An 18,526-nucleotide genomic window follows, 5' to 3' on the forward strand; every position below is an offset into this window, starting at 1 on the left:
AGGTTGGTGGCTTACAGTTCAAAAAAAAAAGAGAGCTGCCACCAGCCCCAAAGACAGACAGTGGGCTTTCGTCCCTCCAACACCCCGAGAATACTAATCAGGGAAGTCGGACCCTGGAGGTCAGGGAGCAAGTCAATCATTCTAGCGATCGTCTCAGTGTGGAGGATCAAATTAGCCTGAAAAATTCAGCTGCTGGGAGGAGAGGGCGAGCAGCTGTCAGGGGCAGCATCGAGATGCACTAATGAACCAGATGAATAGTGCAAAAGCTTGAAAATAAAAACAGGACAGTTGACATTTTTCATCTGTCAAAGCAGGAGATGCATGAAAATATACTATTCCTGTTTAACTCCTTAGGGGACATTCAGATTTTTTTTTTTTTTTTTAACACTGCAGTATTGAGACAAAAGTACTGTAATGAACTCCTGGCACATGATAATGAATATACGGACGTTTACTTAGGGTTTTTGCAAACACGGAGAGACAATAGTTTATACACACAGTCTATTTTTCAAGGGGGGCATTTTAAAGATTGTGTTTTATCATAAAGTGTCCTCGCATTTCAACAAAACACGTAATTATTATTGGAGCCCCTCTTCTAGAAATTTCCTCTCAAATGGAGTGGAAATTTATATGTTAAGGGACATGCACCTTGTTTGGGGGTTTCTTCTCTTCGTGGGGAACACCTGTTCCTAAGGTGGTTTTGCAGGAGATCTAGGAAAGGGCTGCCGGGCGGCTCTGCGCTCTGCTTCCCCCCAGGCCCCGCGGTCCAGGCCGGGAAGGAGTTAAGCTCTGCCCGCAGCGGCCCAGACAGATGAGAGCCGTTCGCAGCTCGTGCGTCCCCACCGAGGAGCACTGCTCGGCCCAGCGTGTTGCACGCACGCCCGGCCTGTCTGGGGAATGTACACATTGTCCTTCCAAAATCAAACTTATTAGCACATGTAGAAAAGGGTGACTGACTTGGGGGCAGCGTCGTACTCTGTGTTGTAGTCTCGCGCCCGCAGTTCAAAGATTGAGGAGGCGAACATTTTCAATTGAATTTTTAGTTTGTAACCCTGCTAACCGCAGTCCTTGCTCACACCTGAAATCAGGTCAAGTTAGAACCTGGTCTTAAAATAAAGTTAAATTCAATAATGTCTTTTTTAAAGGCATTCATTCTTTGAGTCGTTTTTTTTTTTTTTTCTGCATAAAAATCTCATTTGGATGCCTTGAAGTAGCGGCCATGACTCCTAGGGCTTTTGAGCACATTTCGTGTTTTCGAGACATCATCAAAAAAGAAAAGCAGTTCTAATTCGTTGTGAACTAGTTGAGGATCAGTTATAACATTCAGACTGAGAAGACATTTTTTATCTCAAAATAACCTTTTCCTACAGAAACTGCCATGTGAAATAAAATGCTGTGTGTTCTGTTCCCCAAGCCATGGCTAGATTATAATTCAGTTTTAACTTCAGTTTCATTTTTGTTGTATTGTGACCATTACATGGTTGATACATACCATTGATGTCTGTCTAGTCATGAGATATACTAGTCGTTCCTATAGCACTGTATTTACAGAGTCTTAAGTTATTTTGTTATTCTTCTAATACTGTTTTATACTGCATATGTGTGTATGTGTATAAATAATTATATGCTAACCATTTCTCCCTTTTAAGGAAGTTTAAATGTTGAAAATAATAACCAAAAATTGAAGTAAGACTTTTTAGGACTTAATAATTCTCTGAAAAGGGTATTCATGAAACACAAAATGCCTAGAGAACTTTATTTAAAGTATTTGTAATTATCCCCCCCAGTGTAATATACTTGATGAAATCTCCCTTAAAGTTACCATGTAACTATATCAGTTTCATTGGGAGCATTTTACAGATGGCTGCGTTACAGAGTCCTTTCTATGGCGACAAAATGAACTTGTACTCGCTGTGTAAGAAGATAGAGCAGTGTGACTACCCACCTCTTCCTTCAGATCACTATTCAGAGGAGGTAAGTCATTTTTCAGTCATGCGTTCACGTTGTTCATTTTGCTGACGTTTGCATTTTATTACAGAATCTTCTTTTATCCATTGATACAAATGACAAGTACAAATGGCAGAAAGAGCACCTTCATTCCGTCTTCCTTCTCTCGGAGGCTTGGCCGTTAGAGAGTTGACCACAGTTAGTTCATCACGTGGAGGGGAACACAGCGCAGCATGTGGTGTGACATTGGCCACTTCCTACCTGGGATGGGAGCAGTGGCTGACTACAGCCTCCTGAGCACGGCAGAGGGCAGAATTAATGCCGAAGCCAGGCTCTGGGCGACCAGCATGTCCAGTGGCCCCTCTTAACAGGGTTCCTCCTCATGCCCATGGTCTCAGAGCAGCACGCAGTTGTAACTTTCTCTTCTGGCACCACTTCCTCCCTGCAGCCCATGTTTTCCCAGGTTGGAAGCAAACATCTCTCAGCTGCATGCTTCTCAGCCTCATTCTCTCAGCTTTACCCTCCCTCCTTCTACTTTGACAAGATCTGCCCCATCCCCACCTCACTGCTGCAGTCAGATTCCTGTAGGAAACGCTTGTGGTTATCACTGTAGATGTGGTAAAGAGTACATTGGGTAGAATTGAAAATCTTAGAAGACTTTACCTTAAGATCTGAGCTGGATCCTTGCTTGCTTTGGGAACCCATTGAAATGAGTTGTTTGGGCTCCACCCAACATCCAGTTTTTCATTGAACAAAACATCTCCCATTTTTGCCTAATGCATCATGATTTTACCTATATTTAAGGAGGAGATATGCAGAATAGCGGCGTCTCAGGTTAACTAAGTGTGTTCACATAACTCTTTTTGGAAAGCTCACTGGGGACCCACCCAGAGAAACCACTGTTTTAGGACATCTCACCTGCTCGTGAGCAGCAGAGGTTTTGCCCAAGGAAAATGGAAAGGGGCAAAGGAAAAATATGAAACAATTATAATGTTCACCTTTTAGGTGGTCTTGTCACTCTTTCTATGTGAAATGAATGCAGTCGGTTCCAATTTTATATAAGGAAGAGTGAGTCCATGTAACTTGAATAATAAATATCTCTAAAGAATTTTTACCATATGTAAGGCATTTGTGGTCCTAGGATGTTGAAAGTACCTTTTTTTTTTTTTTTTTTCCTAATCGTTTTGATACTGATAATCAATGACGCTTGGTTTTTTTGTTTCACAGCATTGGTATTCAGGTAATTAGAACAAACTCTTACAAGGCAGTGGTGGTAATTTAGAAGTATTATCTTTATTTGATGTTAATGCTATTATGTTAGCCATTTTTAATTACTATTTTGGGTATAGAATATAAATACAGCACTTCACAAAGCCAACTTCAGAACTCTCGGCCTGGAAATACAGTAGGGTGTGAATAGTCATGCAAAATGATAGCGAGAATGTCAGGGGCCGTCCTTTGTTGTGTCATTCATGCTGTCTTCTTTTTTCCACGAAGCGCATGAATATTTCACATATCTGCATCCTCATCCCCTATTCTTCTTGACTAATTTTCAGACTGTCTGAATTTGCATTTCACATGGTAGCTGATTAGGAGATGCCGAGTGCAGCAGTGAAGCCTCAGCAGGCGGTTGCCATGGTGACCTTCAGCAGGATTTTAATGATGATACCACTAGTGGTTCGTTGAAGTCGGCCTGCCTGCAGGGCTACTTCACTGCAGCTAAGTGTGAAGTTGGATTTGCGGATTCTCAGCCAAGGGGCAAATATCAAAGTCTGGCCCAGATAGAAGAAGGTCTTATGGTTGGGAAAGGAAAATAGATTACACTTTTTTACTTCACTCTATATAGTTACCAGTTTTGAAGAGAGATATAAAGCAAAACACGTTATATGATGTACTTTCCAAAAAAGATAGTACGGTCTCTCCGATTGGTAAAATTTGCTGTTGCACGATGATAAAACTGAAAGCTGTAATGCGTAGGTAAACGGGGAAACTAATTCTTACTGAAGAAATGAGATATAAAAAATACAGACTAATGATCTTACTTTAATCTGTTCAGTTATGTAGAAAAGTTCTCAGAATAAGAGCTTTGAAATGCAGATGTGCTAATAAATATTTTCTCTCCTTAAGTAGGAACTCAAGTTGTTTGGACAATAGTTATACAGAATTTATGGTAGCAAAAAACATGAACAGACTTCATGCTGCCATCCATTAACGGCATCTTATTATTCCTTTATATAGTAGGCTTTTTAGATCTTTAAAAAGTCCAAATTGCCATTTAGCTTTTTTAGTATGGCAAAATTTAGGAAACAATGAAAAGTGAAGTACAAAGTTTTTCAACAGTGAACTTTTAGTTAAGAGACCAATCCATTAGGTGTCAATTTTATAGCTCAAATGCTAACAGACTCTATATCTGTTGGAAAACTAAACATTTTAAGCAAATTAATTTCCCACCAAATATCTATTTGAAAGCTTACCAAGTTGATTTAGCTACTGCTAAATTTTTAAGGCTCCTGCCCAAAGAGGACACACAGGGAGCATTTCATGAGAATAAAAGGCCTGCCTGCCAACCAGCCTCGATTGATCAGAATCCTGAGGAGCTCTACAAGGTTTATTTCCAGATACAGTCATTCCATTTAGAACAGCTCAGAGTTTAAGAGCTTGGGATTTTTAAATTTCTTATGATCTAAGACATAGATACACTTAAGCATTAAAAACCAAAGCTGAGAAATAGTATCCTTTGGAAAAATAAACCTGTATGTCAGAGATATTTCCTTTTGAATTATGCTGTTGTTATTATGTACAGTTTAGGATTCCAAACTGAATTATCTCAGCTGCACATGAATGATATTAGGAACGTATATATATTTGTAGCTGACTAAAGTATCTTTTTTTATGACTTTTGGTGTTCAGTATTCTTTCCTTTTCTAGTAGTGATCTCATCCATGTAGCAATAGGGAATTACTGTACTTAACAATAAAAATATTGGGTCAAAAAAAAAAAAAGGTAGATATTTTCCCTGAGATACCTCTTAGTTTTAATTAAACTTAGTATTGTTGGTGATTAAGAAATTAACATCAGTGAAGCAGACATTTATGGGACATTTGCTATGTCCAAGGAGTTGTAATTCCCACGGCCCCTCGTAGTCTGGTCTGGGCTGAGCTCTTCTGGCGTTCTGATCGCAGTGTACTCTCTTCTTTCCTGACCTCTGCCCATGCAGGTTCTACTAGAAGGCCCATGAGTTTCCATCTTTCTGTGGGTGCTGTTTCCTTGTGTTGAAATGCTCCTTGCCCTGTTCTTTATCGGGCAAACTCGTTGTCTCTAGAACAAACCATGGCCGTCATCTCCTACATAAAGTTATCCTGCTCCCCTTTCTCCACCCCTCAAACCCTCCTCCCTTGGCAGCCACACTGCATTATAATTGTTTCTTTCTTCATTGAGGTAGAGTTGATTTACGGTATTATGTAAGTTTCAGGTGTACAACATAGTGATCCACAATTTTTAAAGGTTATACTCCATGTATAAGTATTATAAAATATTGGCTATATTCCCTGTGCTGTGCAATATATCCTTGTAGCTTACTTATTTTATGCGTAGTAGTTTGTGCCTCTTAATCCCCTTTTGTCCCTCCCCCTTCCCCACTGGTAAACCACTCTCTTGTTCTCTGTGTCTGTGAGTTTGTTTCTTTTTTGTTATAGCCACGTTTGTTTTCTTTTTTAGATTCCACCTATAAGTGATGATGTACAGTGTTTGTCTTTCTCTGTCTGACTTACTTCACTTAGCATAATACCCTCCAAGTCCACCCATCTTGTTGCAAATGGCAAAATTTCTTTCTTTGTTCTGGCTGAGTCGTATTCCGTTGTGTATCTGTCCCACGTCTTCTTTGCACATGTGACTCCCCACTCCAGACTGTCTGGCTCCTGTAACTGCTTTTTATCTGTGTGTCTCCAGGGCCTGGCACACTAAAAAAGGTTCAGTGATTGACTGATTGATTGATTGATTGATCGATCAATTGAGCGAATGAGAGAGTGAGATTAAAGGAATAAATGAAAAGAATGAATGAACCAGTTAATGTCAATTGAATGAGTGAATGTTCTTACAGAACTCTCTATGCAGTGAGGAAGAAAATTACCCAAAAGACAGGTCAGAGGTATGATGTTTCCTTTTATTGATATTACCTGCTATATGATTTTTTTCATTCTTATAAGCAAGCAACATCATATCTGGAATGTCCAATGTCCATTACTAGGAAATAAGGCAAATAGATTTTTTTCCCTTCAGTTTCTGTATTTAATTTCTTTGGGACACACTGGAGTAATCATCAGCATTGTGCATTTTCACTGTTGTTCACTGCTTTATCTCAGGAGAATCTAAATTTTAAAAAATAGTGAATAGTTTATTGAAAAGCATTTATATAGAAAGTGTAAAGTGTGGTTCTCTACTGAGTTAGTTCTTTTTAACAGATACCTGAAAATCTGAGCACTAACACAATGTGAAATACAGATTTGTGTCTTTAATTTTTTTTTTAATTAAAAAATCCTAGCATACATAGAGAAGACACAGGAAAGGTTGAAGAGAATTTTGCCTCAGCAGATTGGAAGGAAGTTCTGAAAAGTTGAGTAAAGAGTTTGCAGCTGAAAGTGAAAAATGGAAACGAGTAGAGAGAAGAAGAGTGTCCTCGGGCTGAGAAAACAGAGTAGGGAGAGATAAACTGAAGATTTGAAAACCGTACTTGGAGTGAAAAAGAAACTTAAGTGCCTGTAAAACATTGGTGAGGTGGTTGAAGCTTTCTAACAAAGTGGACAGTGTTATGATAGCAGTGCTTGTGGATCTGAACTATTACGGCAAATGCTTATCTCTTTAGTAGTAATTTTACATTTATTATAAGTGACAAAGACTATTTTAGGACACAGTACTTGTGCTTACCTTGTAATTATATTTTTGAAAACTTGATAATTTAGTAGGTCTTACCACTTCTTTTATAGGTGAAGAAACCAAAATATAGGATTGGAATGAAAATTATTAAACCATTAATCAGTGTTCACATTATTTAATGCCTCTCTTGTTGTACATTAAATTTCTGTTTGTTTTGTGGCTTTATACCTCCAGCCCACAGATAGAAAAATATCAGTTACTATTAAAACTCAGTTAGTTAATGGAGCTACTTCTCGAATATGCAATTATCCTATAAAATATCAACCTAAAAGGTCACATCCAAAGAACTAATGGAGAATGGATGAAATCTCATAAACATTCACCTCCAAAATGATAATCTTTTTTCTTTAATGTTATTAAATAACAATTTTTTTTTTTTTTTTACTTTATTACTTCCATTATGATTTCTTCCTTTCTTAGACAATGCCACAGTTCCCCCTCCTCCTTTTTTATGTTTTTTAAGTTAGAGAAATGGAAGGCAGGAGGGAGGGTTTTTCCCAGGAATAGTTCAGTGGTGCACACTGGCAGAGTCTTCCCCACCACTTCACTCAAATGCATAAGAATTTCCAGCATCATTTTCATTATTCTTTTTTTCTTTAATTGAAGTATACTTGATTTACAACATTGTGTTTCAGGTGTACAGCAAAGTGACTCAGTTATATACATATATATTTTTCACATTATTTTCCATTGTAGGTTATTACAAGATATTGAATATAGTTCCCTGTGCTGTACAATGGGTCCTTGTTTTTTACCTATTTTATGTATAATAGTTTGTATCTGTTAATCCCAAACTCCTAGTTTATCCCTCCTTCCCCTTCCTCCGTCTCCCTTTTGGTGACCGTACGTTTGTTTTCTCTGTCTGTGATTCCGTTTCTGTTTTGTATATAGATTCATTTGTATTATTTTTTAGATTCCACATAGAAGTGATGCATAATATTTGTCTTTCTCTGTCTGACTTACTTCACTTAGTATGATCATCTCCAGGTCCATCCATGTTAGCACAAATGGGATTATTTCATTCTTTTTTATGGCTGAGTAATATTCCATTGTATATGCATACCACTCCTTCTTTATCTATTCATCTGTCGATGGAAATTTAGGTTGCTTCCATGTCTTGGCTGTTGTAAATAGTGCTGCTATGAACATTGGGGTGCATGTAGCTTTTTGAATTAGACTTTTTGTCTCTTCCGGATATATGCCCAGGAGTGGGATTGCTGGATCATATGGTAGTTCTATTTTTGGTTTTTTAAGGAACCTCCATGCTGTTCTCCATAGTGGCTGCACCAATGTACATTCCCACCAACAGTGTAGGAGGGTTCACTTTTCTCCACACCCTCTCCAGCATTTGTTATCTGTGGACTTTTTGATGATGCCATTCTGACCAGTATGAGGTGATACCTCATCGTGGCATTTTCATTATTCTTGAGACTAGGTAAGTACTGATTTTTCCAGAGTATTTAAAATATAAGGATTAAAAAGCTTGATCCTTTCTATGCTTGATTATATATGAATAACAAAATAATAATGGTGAATTTTTAGTTGAACTAAACTGATTTCAGATATTTATAGGTTATTGTAGAGTAACTGTTGTAGAGTATATATTTACATGGCTTTAAATAAAATTGGAATACCTAAATTTTTTCAGCTTCTGAAATCACCATTTTCTTTCACCCACATAAGAAGTTTCTTGTTAAGGAAGGAAGGTCTGCAGCATTATTCCCATTTTACACGTGAGCAGACAGAGACCCAGAAGTAACAGAGCGAATACTAGACTCCAGGGCACCCCTCACGACATCCACTGCTTGTGCTGCAAGAGCAAAGGAAGCAGCCTGAAGGAGAGTCTCAGGTTTTATGTGAGTGAGTTCTACCCCAGGCTCGTGGGCTCTTCAGTGCTCTCTTTTCTGTCCCCACCCTCACGCACCATGTCACCTGGGCGCCCCTTCCCGGGGGCACTGTGTCTTGGGCAGAGAGGCAGGGTCGCAGCTCCCTCAGAGCACTCCTCTGCCTGGCCTGGCCGCAGCTTGTGGGCCACGCCACACTGAAGGGAAAGAATAAGGAACTTGCGCAGAAGGGTAAGAATGATTTTTTACGTATTAGAATATGTGAAAACTACTACATGTATTTCAAATAAGGTATCAGAAGTGTCGATCCATGACATGCTAAACAAAAAATGTTATGGTTTGTTGTAATTTTATTAATGCTTCATTTCCCAAATGTTTATCCTTAAGGAAAGGAAGGGAAAGTACTAAGTGGAAGCCTTAAAAATTATAACTAGCTTTTTAGCCTCACATTTACAGGTAATTTCTGTTTATATTTAAATTCGGAATATGCTTAAAGAAGTTTTTTAAGAAAGTTGAGTCAGTAACAAAAAACATGACCTTTGTTTTAGCACATAAAAGAGCTACTTTATATAAATAAGAAAAAAAAATGCAAGTGCCAGGTACAGATTATTTTTTGCATATTTTGAAGTTAAACTTTTTATTCATTTGACCAGTCTAAATAGTTCTATTTTATAGTTGCTACCTTCACAAATTTTAATACAACTATATAAATTTCCTGGAGTTCTTACTGGAAATTAACCATTGTTATTTAAATTGGTGCTAGAAGACTGTTCCTAATACACTGTCCCAAGAATATTAGAATGAGGGACATTATATTATGTGGCACAAATAATGTTTGGGAGTATATCTGTTTTCACAAATATTTCTCTAGTTCTTACAGTTATGTAATCCAATGCTAAGTGAGATGAGAGTATTTTACTTTAAAATGTAGAATGAGATATCTAATAATATTAAATATAATCTATAACTGTGCCATTATTTATTAAAATTAACTTAACATTGAGTGTTATCTCAAACACTATTAATAACATTTGATTTTCCTTCCTAAAAATGGTTTTAGTAAGTTTGAAACTCTCATCATTTATAATATCAATTGACCACCTTACTTAAAGTTGCCATATAACATTAGATCTTTAAGCTTTAAATGTTTCATTTTTGTTTAAAAAATATATTTAAGTAGGCCCTTTGTTCACGTATGCTTCTGAAGTGACACTGGGGACTCGCTCCTTGAAGACGAATCCAAAGTGGTGCCCTATATTTTACGCGTCCTGTGGGATCCCGTGAAACCGTGTAACTTTCTAAAGACGTTTCACAGTTTTCAGAAGACACTGAATGATTTTTCTGTGGAATGGAGCCATAACATTACCTTGTAACGTATCTGTGTAGGAGGGCTTTCTTTTCCCTTCCCCCCCCCCCCCAAGTCAGTCACTAGTGATGCTTTGGCATATGCATTGGATCTGCCTCCTCATTTTGTATAAACATCTAAAGCTTCGAAACATAGTGCGCGTTAATGTATTAGACCCACTTTGGGGTGCTAAAATGTGTCCTTGTGTAGATGGAAACTGGGTGTGTCTGGGAGACTGATACACCGTAACTGGTCTTAGAGGGATTAGGATGGGGTGGAAGAGAAGCAGTACCAAGAGCAGGGTCTTTGTTACTCTATCGAGAGTTGTGTCCGTGACCTTGTGCCACGATGCACGGAGAGCCCTGTTTTCCTCACCTGTATGCAACTGAACTGGATGCTTAAGTGGGTTATCGCCCTGACGACAGTGACTGTTAACACTCTTAATATTTTTGGTACCAACCTATGTGCTTTGATATTTCTTTAGACATATATAGATCAGAATATATTTGCATTTTCTCTACTTCGTTCATTAATTTCCATGTGGCTTATGATTTCATAATCCTTCAGAAATGTTGGAGAGAATTCATTTTATTTTTATTTTATATGCTTTTCCTCCCTTAAATGTTTGTGTTGCTTTTTAAATGTCCCTTAAACATCTGCATTACACAGTTATTTCTTCTCTGATTTTTGTAAAGGCTCCTACATATTCAGACCTTTATTTTTAACTTGTCCTATAAAACAATTTAAAAACAACAACAAAGTACATGTTTTTACAAACATGTAAAGTAATGCAAACTAAACAATTTTCTCGAGGTACCGTAAACCATGAAATGTCTCTTTTACATACTCCTGTTTATTTTTATTAATGTAATATCTACTGATTTTGGAGTTATTTCTATAAAGTAATAAATGGAAAGCTGATTCCCTCAATTTAAACACAAAATTTTTTTGAGCAAGTGATTGCCTGACAATATTATTAGAAATTAAAGCCTGACATATAGGAATATATATAAAATTCTTAAAGTGATTATATGAACATACGTCTTCCTTGAACGTAGTTAATAATGTAGTACTTAGAATCATCTCAAAGTGTTATATCGTTGTTCAGGATTTTTAAGGTAGTTTCTTCCAGAGGTTTGCAGGAACTGTTTTGTTTTTTTTTTAAATGTAAGACTAATACTGAGGGAGATCACTAAGATAATTATTTCTTTTTGATTATGTAATGTCTGACTGATAGAAAACTTAGAGGCATTTTTTTTATGATTCATCATGTCACTGTGTAAATTCATAACCTGATATAAAAAAATTGTTCCCTGTGAAAATTCAAGTACACTTTCTTTGGAGGGAGTCACATTAGAATATAGGAACAACATAAGAGATGGTAGTAGGGTTGAACAGTCATTAATTAGAGGAAGAGAAAAAACCCTTACCTTTGCTAGGCAGTCTCCAACTTTTTAGTTGTTAAATAGCTAAACTTGGTCCATGGCCATTTGTAATATAAAAGTAGTAAGTTATTTGTTGTGATTTTTTTTCTCCCCTTGCTTTGCCAAAAGACTATTGCAACTGATTTCTCCCCCCCACTAGTTTAATATGTCTATTTAAATGTATCTTTAGAACAACCAATAGTTATATCAGAGAAAACGCCATCAAATTAAGAATTCGGGCCTATATAAATCTCTCATAACATGTTTACAATCCACCATTTTTCTAAAAGGATTTGAGATAACTTAAAATAAAAGACACGACTTACAGGTTATTAAAATAGAACAGAAGTCCAACTCAGGACCAAGGAGAGAAGGGGCAGGTACATATACCTTACCTCCCAGCCAACAGAGCCGCTGAGGCAGATCTGTGCGTTTCTGTCATGGCTCTGCGGGAAACAGTAAGCAAACCGTTTCTGTGTTTAAGGAGAAAGTGTACCTGTTCTTCAGAGAGAACAGAGTTTTCTCCTACTAAGTTATGATAGGAGTATCTCCTGTAAGGGTCTGTGAGTGATATACCGGCATTGTCTTACACAGCAATTACACAATAAATACCTAAGTGATTTTTGGTAAAAGCCAAAGGCAAGCATTAAAGCATGGTTTTGGAAAGGTGCTTTAGCAGCAGGATGAACCAGTGTGCTCCCACCATGCAGCCTTCTGGTGGCCTAATTTGATTAAAGGGTACATCATAGATGATCCAAAGTTATAAGGATGAATTGTATTCCTTACCAGGTCTTCTCTAAATTTTCATCCTCTTAGCAGGTTTGATAGGAGCTGTGTAGCACACATCTCAGTACTCTCTGAGTTCACATTTTTTGAATAGTCCAGTCTTTGAATATTCAGTACACCATTATGTATTCCTTGACAGGGACCTGCAGTGATAGGTTCTATTCTGCTGATTTACTTAAGGGAAAGCAAGCAGCAAGTCAGGCTGACACCTTTGTTCAAAGCTGAAGCATCTCACCACTCTGCTCACCAGTTGGAAGTCAGTCCAGCCTCTGAGTACCTGAATATAAAGTACCTGAGATGTTAGTTTCTCTACTCCGGAGGACCACCTGTTATCATCACCCAGTAACCACCATTCCCTGTCAGAACCCTGTAACCCATCTCTCTTGATTGGAACTCAGATATACCTTAACCCACGTGACATCACTTTCTAGTGGTAATGATTTGAAATTAAACCATTGAGTGTTAGTGGATGATCAGTATGTGTGGGAAGCTGTATCAGGCACCATCATGAGGGATCCAGAGCAAAAGGCCAAGCTGGTAAAAGGAAGCAAGCTCTCAGTGGAGGAGTGTTCCAGTACCGTAGTGGTGGAGACTGTGACAGGAACAGTGCGTCTTCTCAGCCAGTAGGACTCGGCTGGTGATTGTTGGGCAGGGGGGCAGGAAGTGTGATGATCATGGCCTGTACAAATTTCAGATTCTGGCTTCAGAAATGGGAGGCACTGCCCAAGACAGGAAGAACTGGTCTGGGGAGATGAAGAATAAGATCTCAGTTCTGAACACGTTTCACGTGAGGTGTTAACGTCTGTGTGGGTAGATGTGTTCAGAGGGCAGCGGTGGGGCGGGTGCATGGATGGGGCCCCTGAGGAGGTCTGGTGACCCTCGGCGCGCGGCGGTGGCTGCAGCACAGAAGAAGATGACGCAGGATAAGAAGGCGGAGGGAAGAGGGAAAAGGGGTAAGGAAAGCGCTTTGGGGCCCACCAGCACTGGAGGGATTGTCAGAGGATGACACACCTTCAACCTACAAAGAAAACTAGAAGGAAAAGTCCGAGAAGCTGGAGGAGAACCAGCAAGGTGTCAGGGAGCCAGGGGAGGAAGGACTCGCAGCCAGGGAACGGCGGACCGTCAGCCTGGCAGGAAGGAGGAGGAGGCCGTTAGATGTAGCGCCTGCACACGCCACCCGCCTCGGCCAGGGTGGGGCAATGCGCTGCCGCTGGGGGTGAGGGCCCGAAAAGGAGGCTGCACGGGCTCAGGAACTCGAGGTAGTGAGTTGAGATTCTATTCACCCTTGAGCTTAGTTTTAGAGCAAATAAATGAGGTGCAGCAGCAGTTAGGAGGAGTTCCATGGACAGACTTAACTGTACTTACATACTGTGGTGAAGGAATCCGCAGATGAGAAGAGACTGAAATTTTAGAAGAATAACAGACTCAACATTCACTCATTAAATATTCATTCAGAGCCACCTGGGTCCTAGTTACTGATGTGCAAAGTTCAGATTCTGGAAGAGATTCCAGTGACAGAATTGAGAAGAGAAAAAACGATTCTTCTGATGCTGAAAGAACAGGTGACGTGGCTCAGGTGAAGATGCCAAAGAAGCATGAGTCTCATAGTCTTGAGACACACGCTCAGTATCACAGAACATTGAGTAGAGTTCCCTGTGCTATACAGTAGGTCCTTGTTGGTTATCCATTTTAATGTCAATCCCAAACTCCCAATTTATCCCTCCCCCCACCGCTCCCCCCAGTAACCATAAGTTTTCTAAGTCTGTGAATCTGTTTCTGTTTTGTAAATAAGTTTATTTGTATCATTTTTTTCTTAGATTCTGCATATAAGCAGTATCATATGATATTTGTCTTTTTCTGTCTGACTTCCCTTAGTATGATAATCTCCAGGTCCATCCATGTTGCTGCAGATAGTATCATTTCATTCTTTTTTATGGCTGAGTAATATTCCATTGTATATATATGTACCACATCTTCTTTATCCATTGATCTGTCAATGAACATTTAGGTTGCTTCCACGTCCTGGCTGTTGCAAATAGTGCTGCAGTGAACATTAAGGTGCATGGATCTTTTTGAATTATGGTTTTCTCCAGATATATGCCCAGGAGTGGGATTGCTGGATCATATGGGAGCTCTGTTTTTTGTTTTTTAAAGAACCTCCATAATGTTCTCCATGGTGGCTGCACCAATTTATATTCCCAGAAACAGTGTAGGAGGGTTCCCTTCTCTCCACACCCTCTCCAGCATTTATTGTTTATAGAATTTTTGATGATGACCATTCTGACTGCTGTGAGGTGATATCTCATTTGATTTGCATTTCTCTAATGTTAGTGATGTTGAGCATCCTTTCATGTGCCTCTTGGCCATCTGTATGTCCTCTTTGGAGAACTGTCTGTTTATATCTACTGCCCATTTTTTGATAGGGTTGTTTTTTTTGTTTTTGACATTGAGCTGCATGAGCTGTTTGTAAATTTTGGAGATTAATCCTTTGTCAGTCACATTGTTTGCAAATATTTTCTCCCATTCAGGGGTTTTCTTTGCTGTGCAAAAGCTTTTGAGTTTAATTAGATCCCATTTGTTTATTTTTGTTTTTATTTCCATTACTCTGGGAGAAGGATCAAAAAAGATATTGCAGCAATTTATGTCAGAGAGTGCTCTATGTTATGCTCTAAGAGTTTTATAGTATCTGGTTTTACATGTAGGTCTTTGGTCTATTTTGAGTGTATTTTTCTATGTGGTGTTAGACAATGTTCTAATTTCATTCTTTTACATGTAGCTGTCCAGTTTTCCCAGCACCACTTATTGAAGAGGCTGTCTTTTCTCCACTGTATATTCTTGCCTCCTTTGTCACAGATTAGGTGACCATAGGTGCATGAGTTTATCTTGGGACTTTCTGTCCTGTTGCATTGATCTATATTTCTGTTTTTGTGCCAGTACCATACTGTTTTGATGACAGTAGCTTTGTAGTATAATCTGAAGTCAGGGAGCCTGATTCCTCCAGCTCCGTTTTCTTTCTCAGGATTGTTTTGGCTATTCGGGGTCTTTTGTGTCTCCATACAAATTTTAAAATTTTTTGTTCCAGTTCTGTGAAAAATGCCATTGGTAGTTTGATAGGGATTGGATTGAATCTGTAGATTGCCTTGTGTAGCATAATCATTTTCACAATATTGATTCTTCCAGTCCAAGAACATGATATATCTTTCCATCTGTTTGTGTCATCTTCTATTTCTTTCAGCGGCATCTTATAGTTTTCAGAGTACAGGTCTTTTGCTGCCTTAGGTAGGTTTATTCCTAGGTATTTTGTTGTTTTTGATGTGCTGGTAAATGGGACTGTTTCCTGGGTTTCTTTTTTGGATCTTTTGTTGTTAGTGTATAGAAATGCAACAGATTTCTGTGTATTAATTTTGTATTCTGCCACTTTGCCGAATTCATTGATGAGCTCTAGTAGTTTTCTGTTAGCGTTTTTAGGATTTTCTATGTAGACAATCATGTCATCTGCAGACAGTGACAGTTTTACCCCTCCTTTTCCAGTTTGGATTCCTTTTATTTCTTTTTCTGCTCTGATTGCTGTGGTTAAGACTTCCAAAACTTATGTAAAATAAAAGTGGCGAGCAAGAGTGGACATCCTTGTCTTGTTCCTGATCTTAGGGGAAATGCTCTCAGCTTCTCTCCATTGAGTATGATGTTAGCTGTGGTTTTGCCAAATACGACCTTCATTATGTTGAGGTATGTTCCCTTTATGCCCATTTTCTGGACAGTTTTTATCATAAATGGATGTTGATTTTTACCAAAAGCTTTTCCTGCCTCTATTGACAGGATCATATGGTTTTTATTCTTCAGTTGGTTGATGATGGATTCACATGGATTGATATGCAGACGTTGAAAATTCCTTGCATGCCTGGGATACCCCCGTTGATCATGGTGTATGATCCTTTTAATGTATTGTTGGAGTTGGTTTGCTAGTATTTTGTTGAGGATTTTTGCATCTGTGGTCATCAGTGATACTGGCCTGGAATTTTCTTTTTGTGTGATATCTTTGTCTGACTTTGGTATCAGGGTGATGATGGCCTCATAGAGTTCGGAAGTATTTCTTCCTCTGCAAATTTTTTGTATAGTGTCAGAAGGGTAGGTAGTAACTCTTTTCTAAATGTTTGATAGAATTCGGTTGTTCAGTTGTGAAGCTATCTGGTCCTGGACTTTTGCTTATTGGGAGTTTTTTAATCACAGTTTCAATTTCAGTACTTGTGATTGGTCTGTTTATATTTTCAATTTCTTCCTGGTTCAGTCTTGGGAGATTATACCTTGCTAAGAATTTGTCCATTTCTTCTAGGTTGTCCATTTTATTGGCATGAAGTTGCTTGTAGTTGTCTCTTAGAGTCCTTTTTATTTCTGTGGTGTCCATTGTAACTTCTTTTTCATTTCTAATTTTATTGATTTGAGCCCTCTCCCTTTTTTTCATGATGAATCTGGCTAAAGGTTTATCAATTTTGTTTATCTTTTCAAAGAACCAGCTTTTTAGTTTCATTGATCTTTGCTATTGTTTTGTTTCTAGTTCATTTATTTCTGCTCTGATCTTTATGATTTCTGTCCTTCTGCTAACTTTGTGTTTTGTTTGTTCTTCCTTCTCTAGTTCCTTTAGGTGTAAGGTTAGATTGTTTATTTGAGATTTTTCTTGTTTCCTGAGGTAAGCTTGTATTTCTATAAACTTCCCTCTTAGAACTGCTTTTACCTCATGCTTTCATTTTCATTTGTCATGCTTTCGTTTTCATCTGTCTCTAGGTATTTTTGGATTTCCTCTTTGATTTCTTCAGTGGTTGTTTAGTAGCATAATGTTTAGCCTCCGTGTGTTTATGTTTTTTACAGTTTTTTTCTTGTATTTGATTTCTAATCTCATAGCATTGTGTTCTGAAAAGATGCGTGATATGATTTCAATTTTCTTAAATTTACTGAGGCTCATTTTGTGGCCCAGTATGTGATCTATCCTGGAGAGTGTTCCATGCACACTTGAAAAGAATGTGTATTCTGCTGCTTTTGGATGGAATGCTTTATAAATGTCAAGTAAGTACATCTGGTCTAATGTGTCATTTAAGGCCTGTGTTTCCTTATTAATTTTCTGTCTTGAAGATTTGTCCATTGATGAAAGTGGAGTATTAAATTTCCCCACTATTTTTGTGTTACTGTCGATTTCCCCTTTTATGGCTGTTAGTATTTGCCTTATATATTGAGGTGCTCCTATGTTGGGTGCATATATATTTATAATTGTTCTATCTTCTTCCTGGATTGATCCCCTGATCACTATGTAGTGTCCTTCTTTGTCTCTTGTAACAGTCTTTATTTTAAAGTCTGTTTTGTCTGATATGAGTATTGCTACTCCAGCTTTCTTTTGATTTCCATTTGCATGGAATACCTTTCTCCATCCCCTCACTTTCAGTCTGTATGTGTCCCTAGGTCTGACATGGGTCTCTTGTAGACAGCATATATACAGGTCTTGTTTTTGTATCCATTCAGCCAGTCTGTGTCTTTTGGTTGGAGTGTTTAATCTGTTTATGTTTAAGGTAATTATTGACATGTATGTCCTTACTGCCATTTTGTTAATTGTTTTGGGTTTGTTTTTGTAGGTCTTTTTTCTTCCCTTCCTCTTTTGTTCTCTTCTCTTGTAATTTGATGACTAACTTTAGTGTTGTGTTTGGATTCCTTTTTTTTGTGTGTGTGTGTATCTATTGTAGATTTTTGTTTTGTGGTTACCGTGAAGTTTTGATATAGCAGCCTTTATATAAACAGATTATTTTAAGTTGCTTGTCTTTTAATTTCAAATGCATTTCCAATATCCTGCATGTGTACCTTCTCACGATTGCTGGTTTTGATATCATATTTCTGTGTGGATGATTTCCTACCTTTACTGTATGTTTGCCTTTACTGGTGAGCTTTTCCATTCATAATATTCTTGTTTCTAGTTGTGACCTTTTCTTTTCCGCCTAGAGAAGTTCCTTTAGCATTTGTTGCAAAGCTGGTCTGGTGGTGCTGGATTCTCTTAGCTTTTGCTTGTCTAAAAGCTTTTGACTTCTTTGTCAAATCTGAATGAGGGCCTTGCTGGGTAGAGTATTCTTCTTTGTAGGTTCTTCCCTTTCATCACTTTAAATATATCATGCCACTCCCTTCTGGCCTGCAGAGTTTCTGTTGAAAAATCAGCTGATAACCTTATGGGAGTTCTCTTGTATGTTATTTTTTGCTTTTCACTTCTTACTTTC

The 18,526-nt window shown here is 38.2% G+C and overlaps 1 protein-coding gene across 9 annotated transcripts in view; it reads left to right on the forward strand.

The window, feature by feature from the left end:
- NEK7 (NIMA related kinase 7) overlaps positions 1 to 18,526 on the forward strand; it is a 146,862-nt gene that overhangs the window by 120,313 nt on the left and 8,023 nt on the right. For all 9 annotated transcript variants that reach the window (XM_057544815.1, XM_057544814.1, XM_057544810.1 and 6 more), the window contains one exon: positions 1,861 to 1,974. In XM_057544815.1, the coding sequence (XP_057400798.1) occupies positions 1,861 to 1,974 (114 nt within the window). The remainder of the gene's footprint in view (positions 1 to 1,860; positions 1,975 to 18,526) is intronic.

The sequence above is a fragment of the Balaenoptera acutorostrata genome, chromosome 1, assembly GCF_949987535.1.
Source record: "Balaenoptera acutorostrata chromosome 1, mBalAcu1.1, whole genome shotgun sequence".
NCBI classification, from domain to species: domain Eukaryota; kingdom Metazoa; phylum Chordata; class Mammalia; order Artiodactyla; family Balaenopteridae; genus Balaenoptera; species Balaenoptera acutorostrata.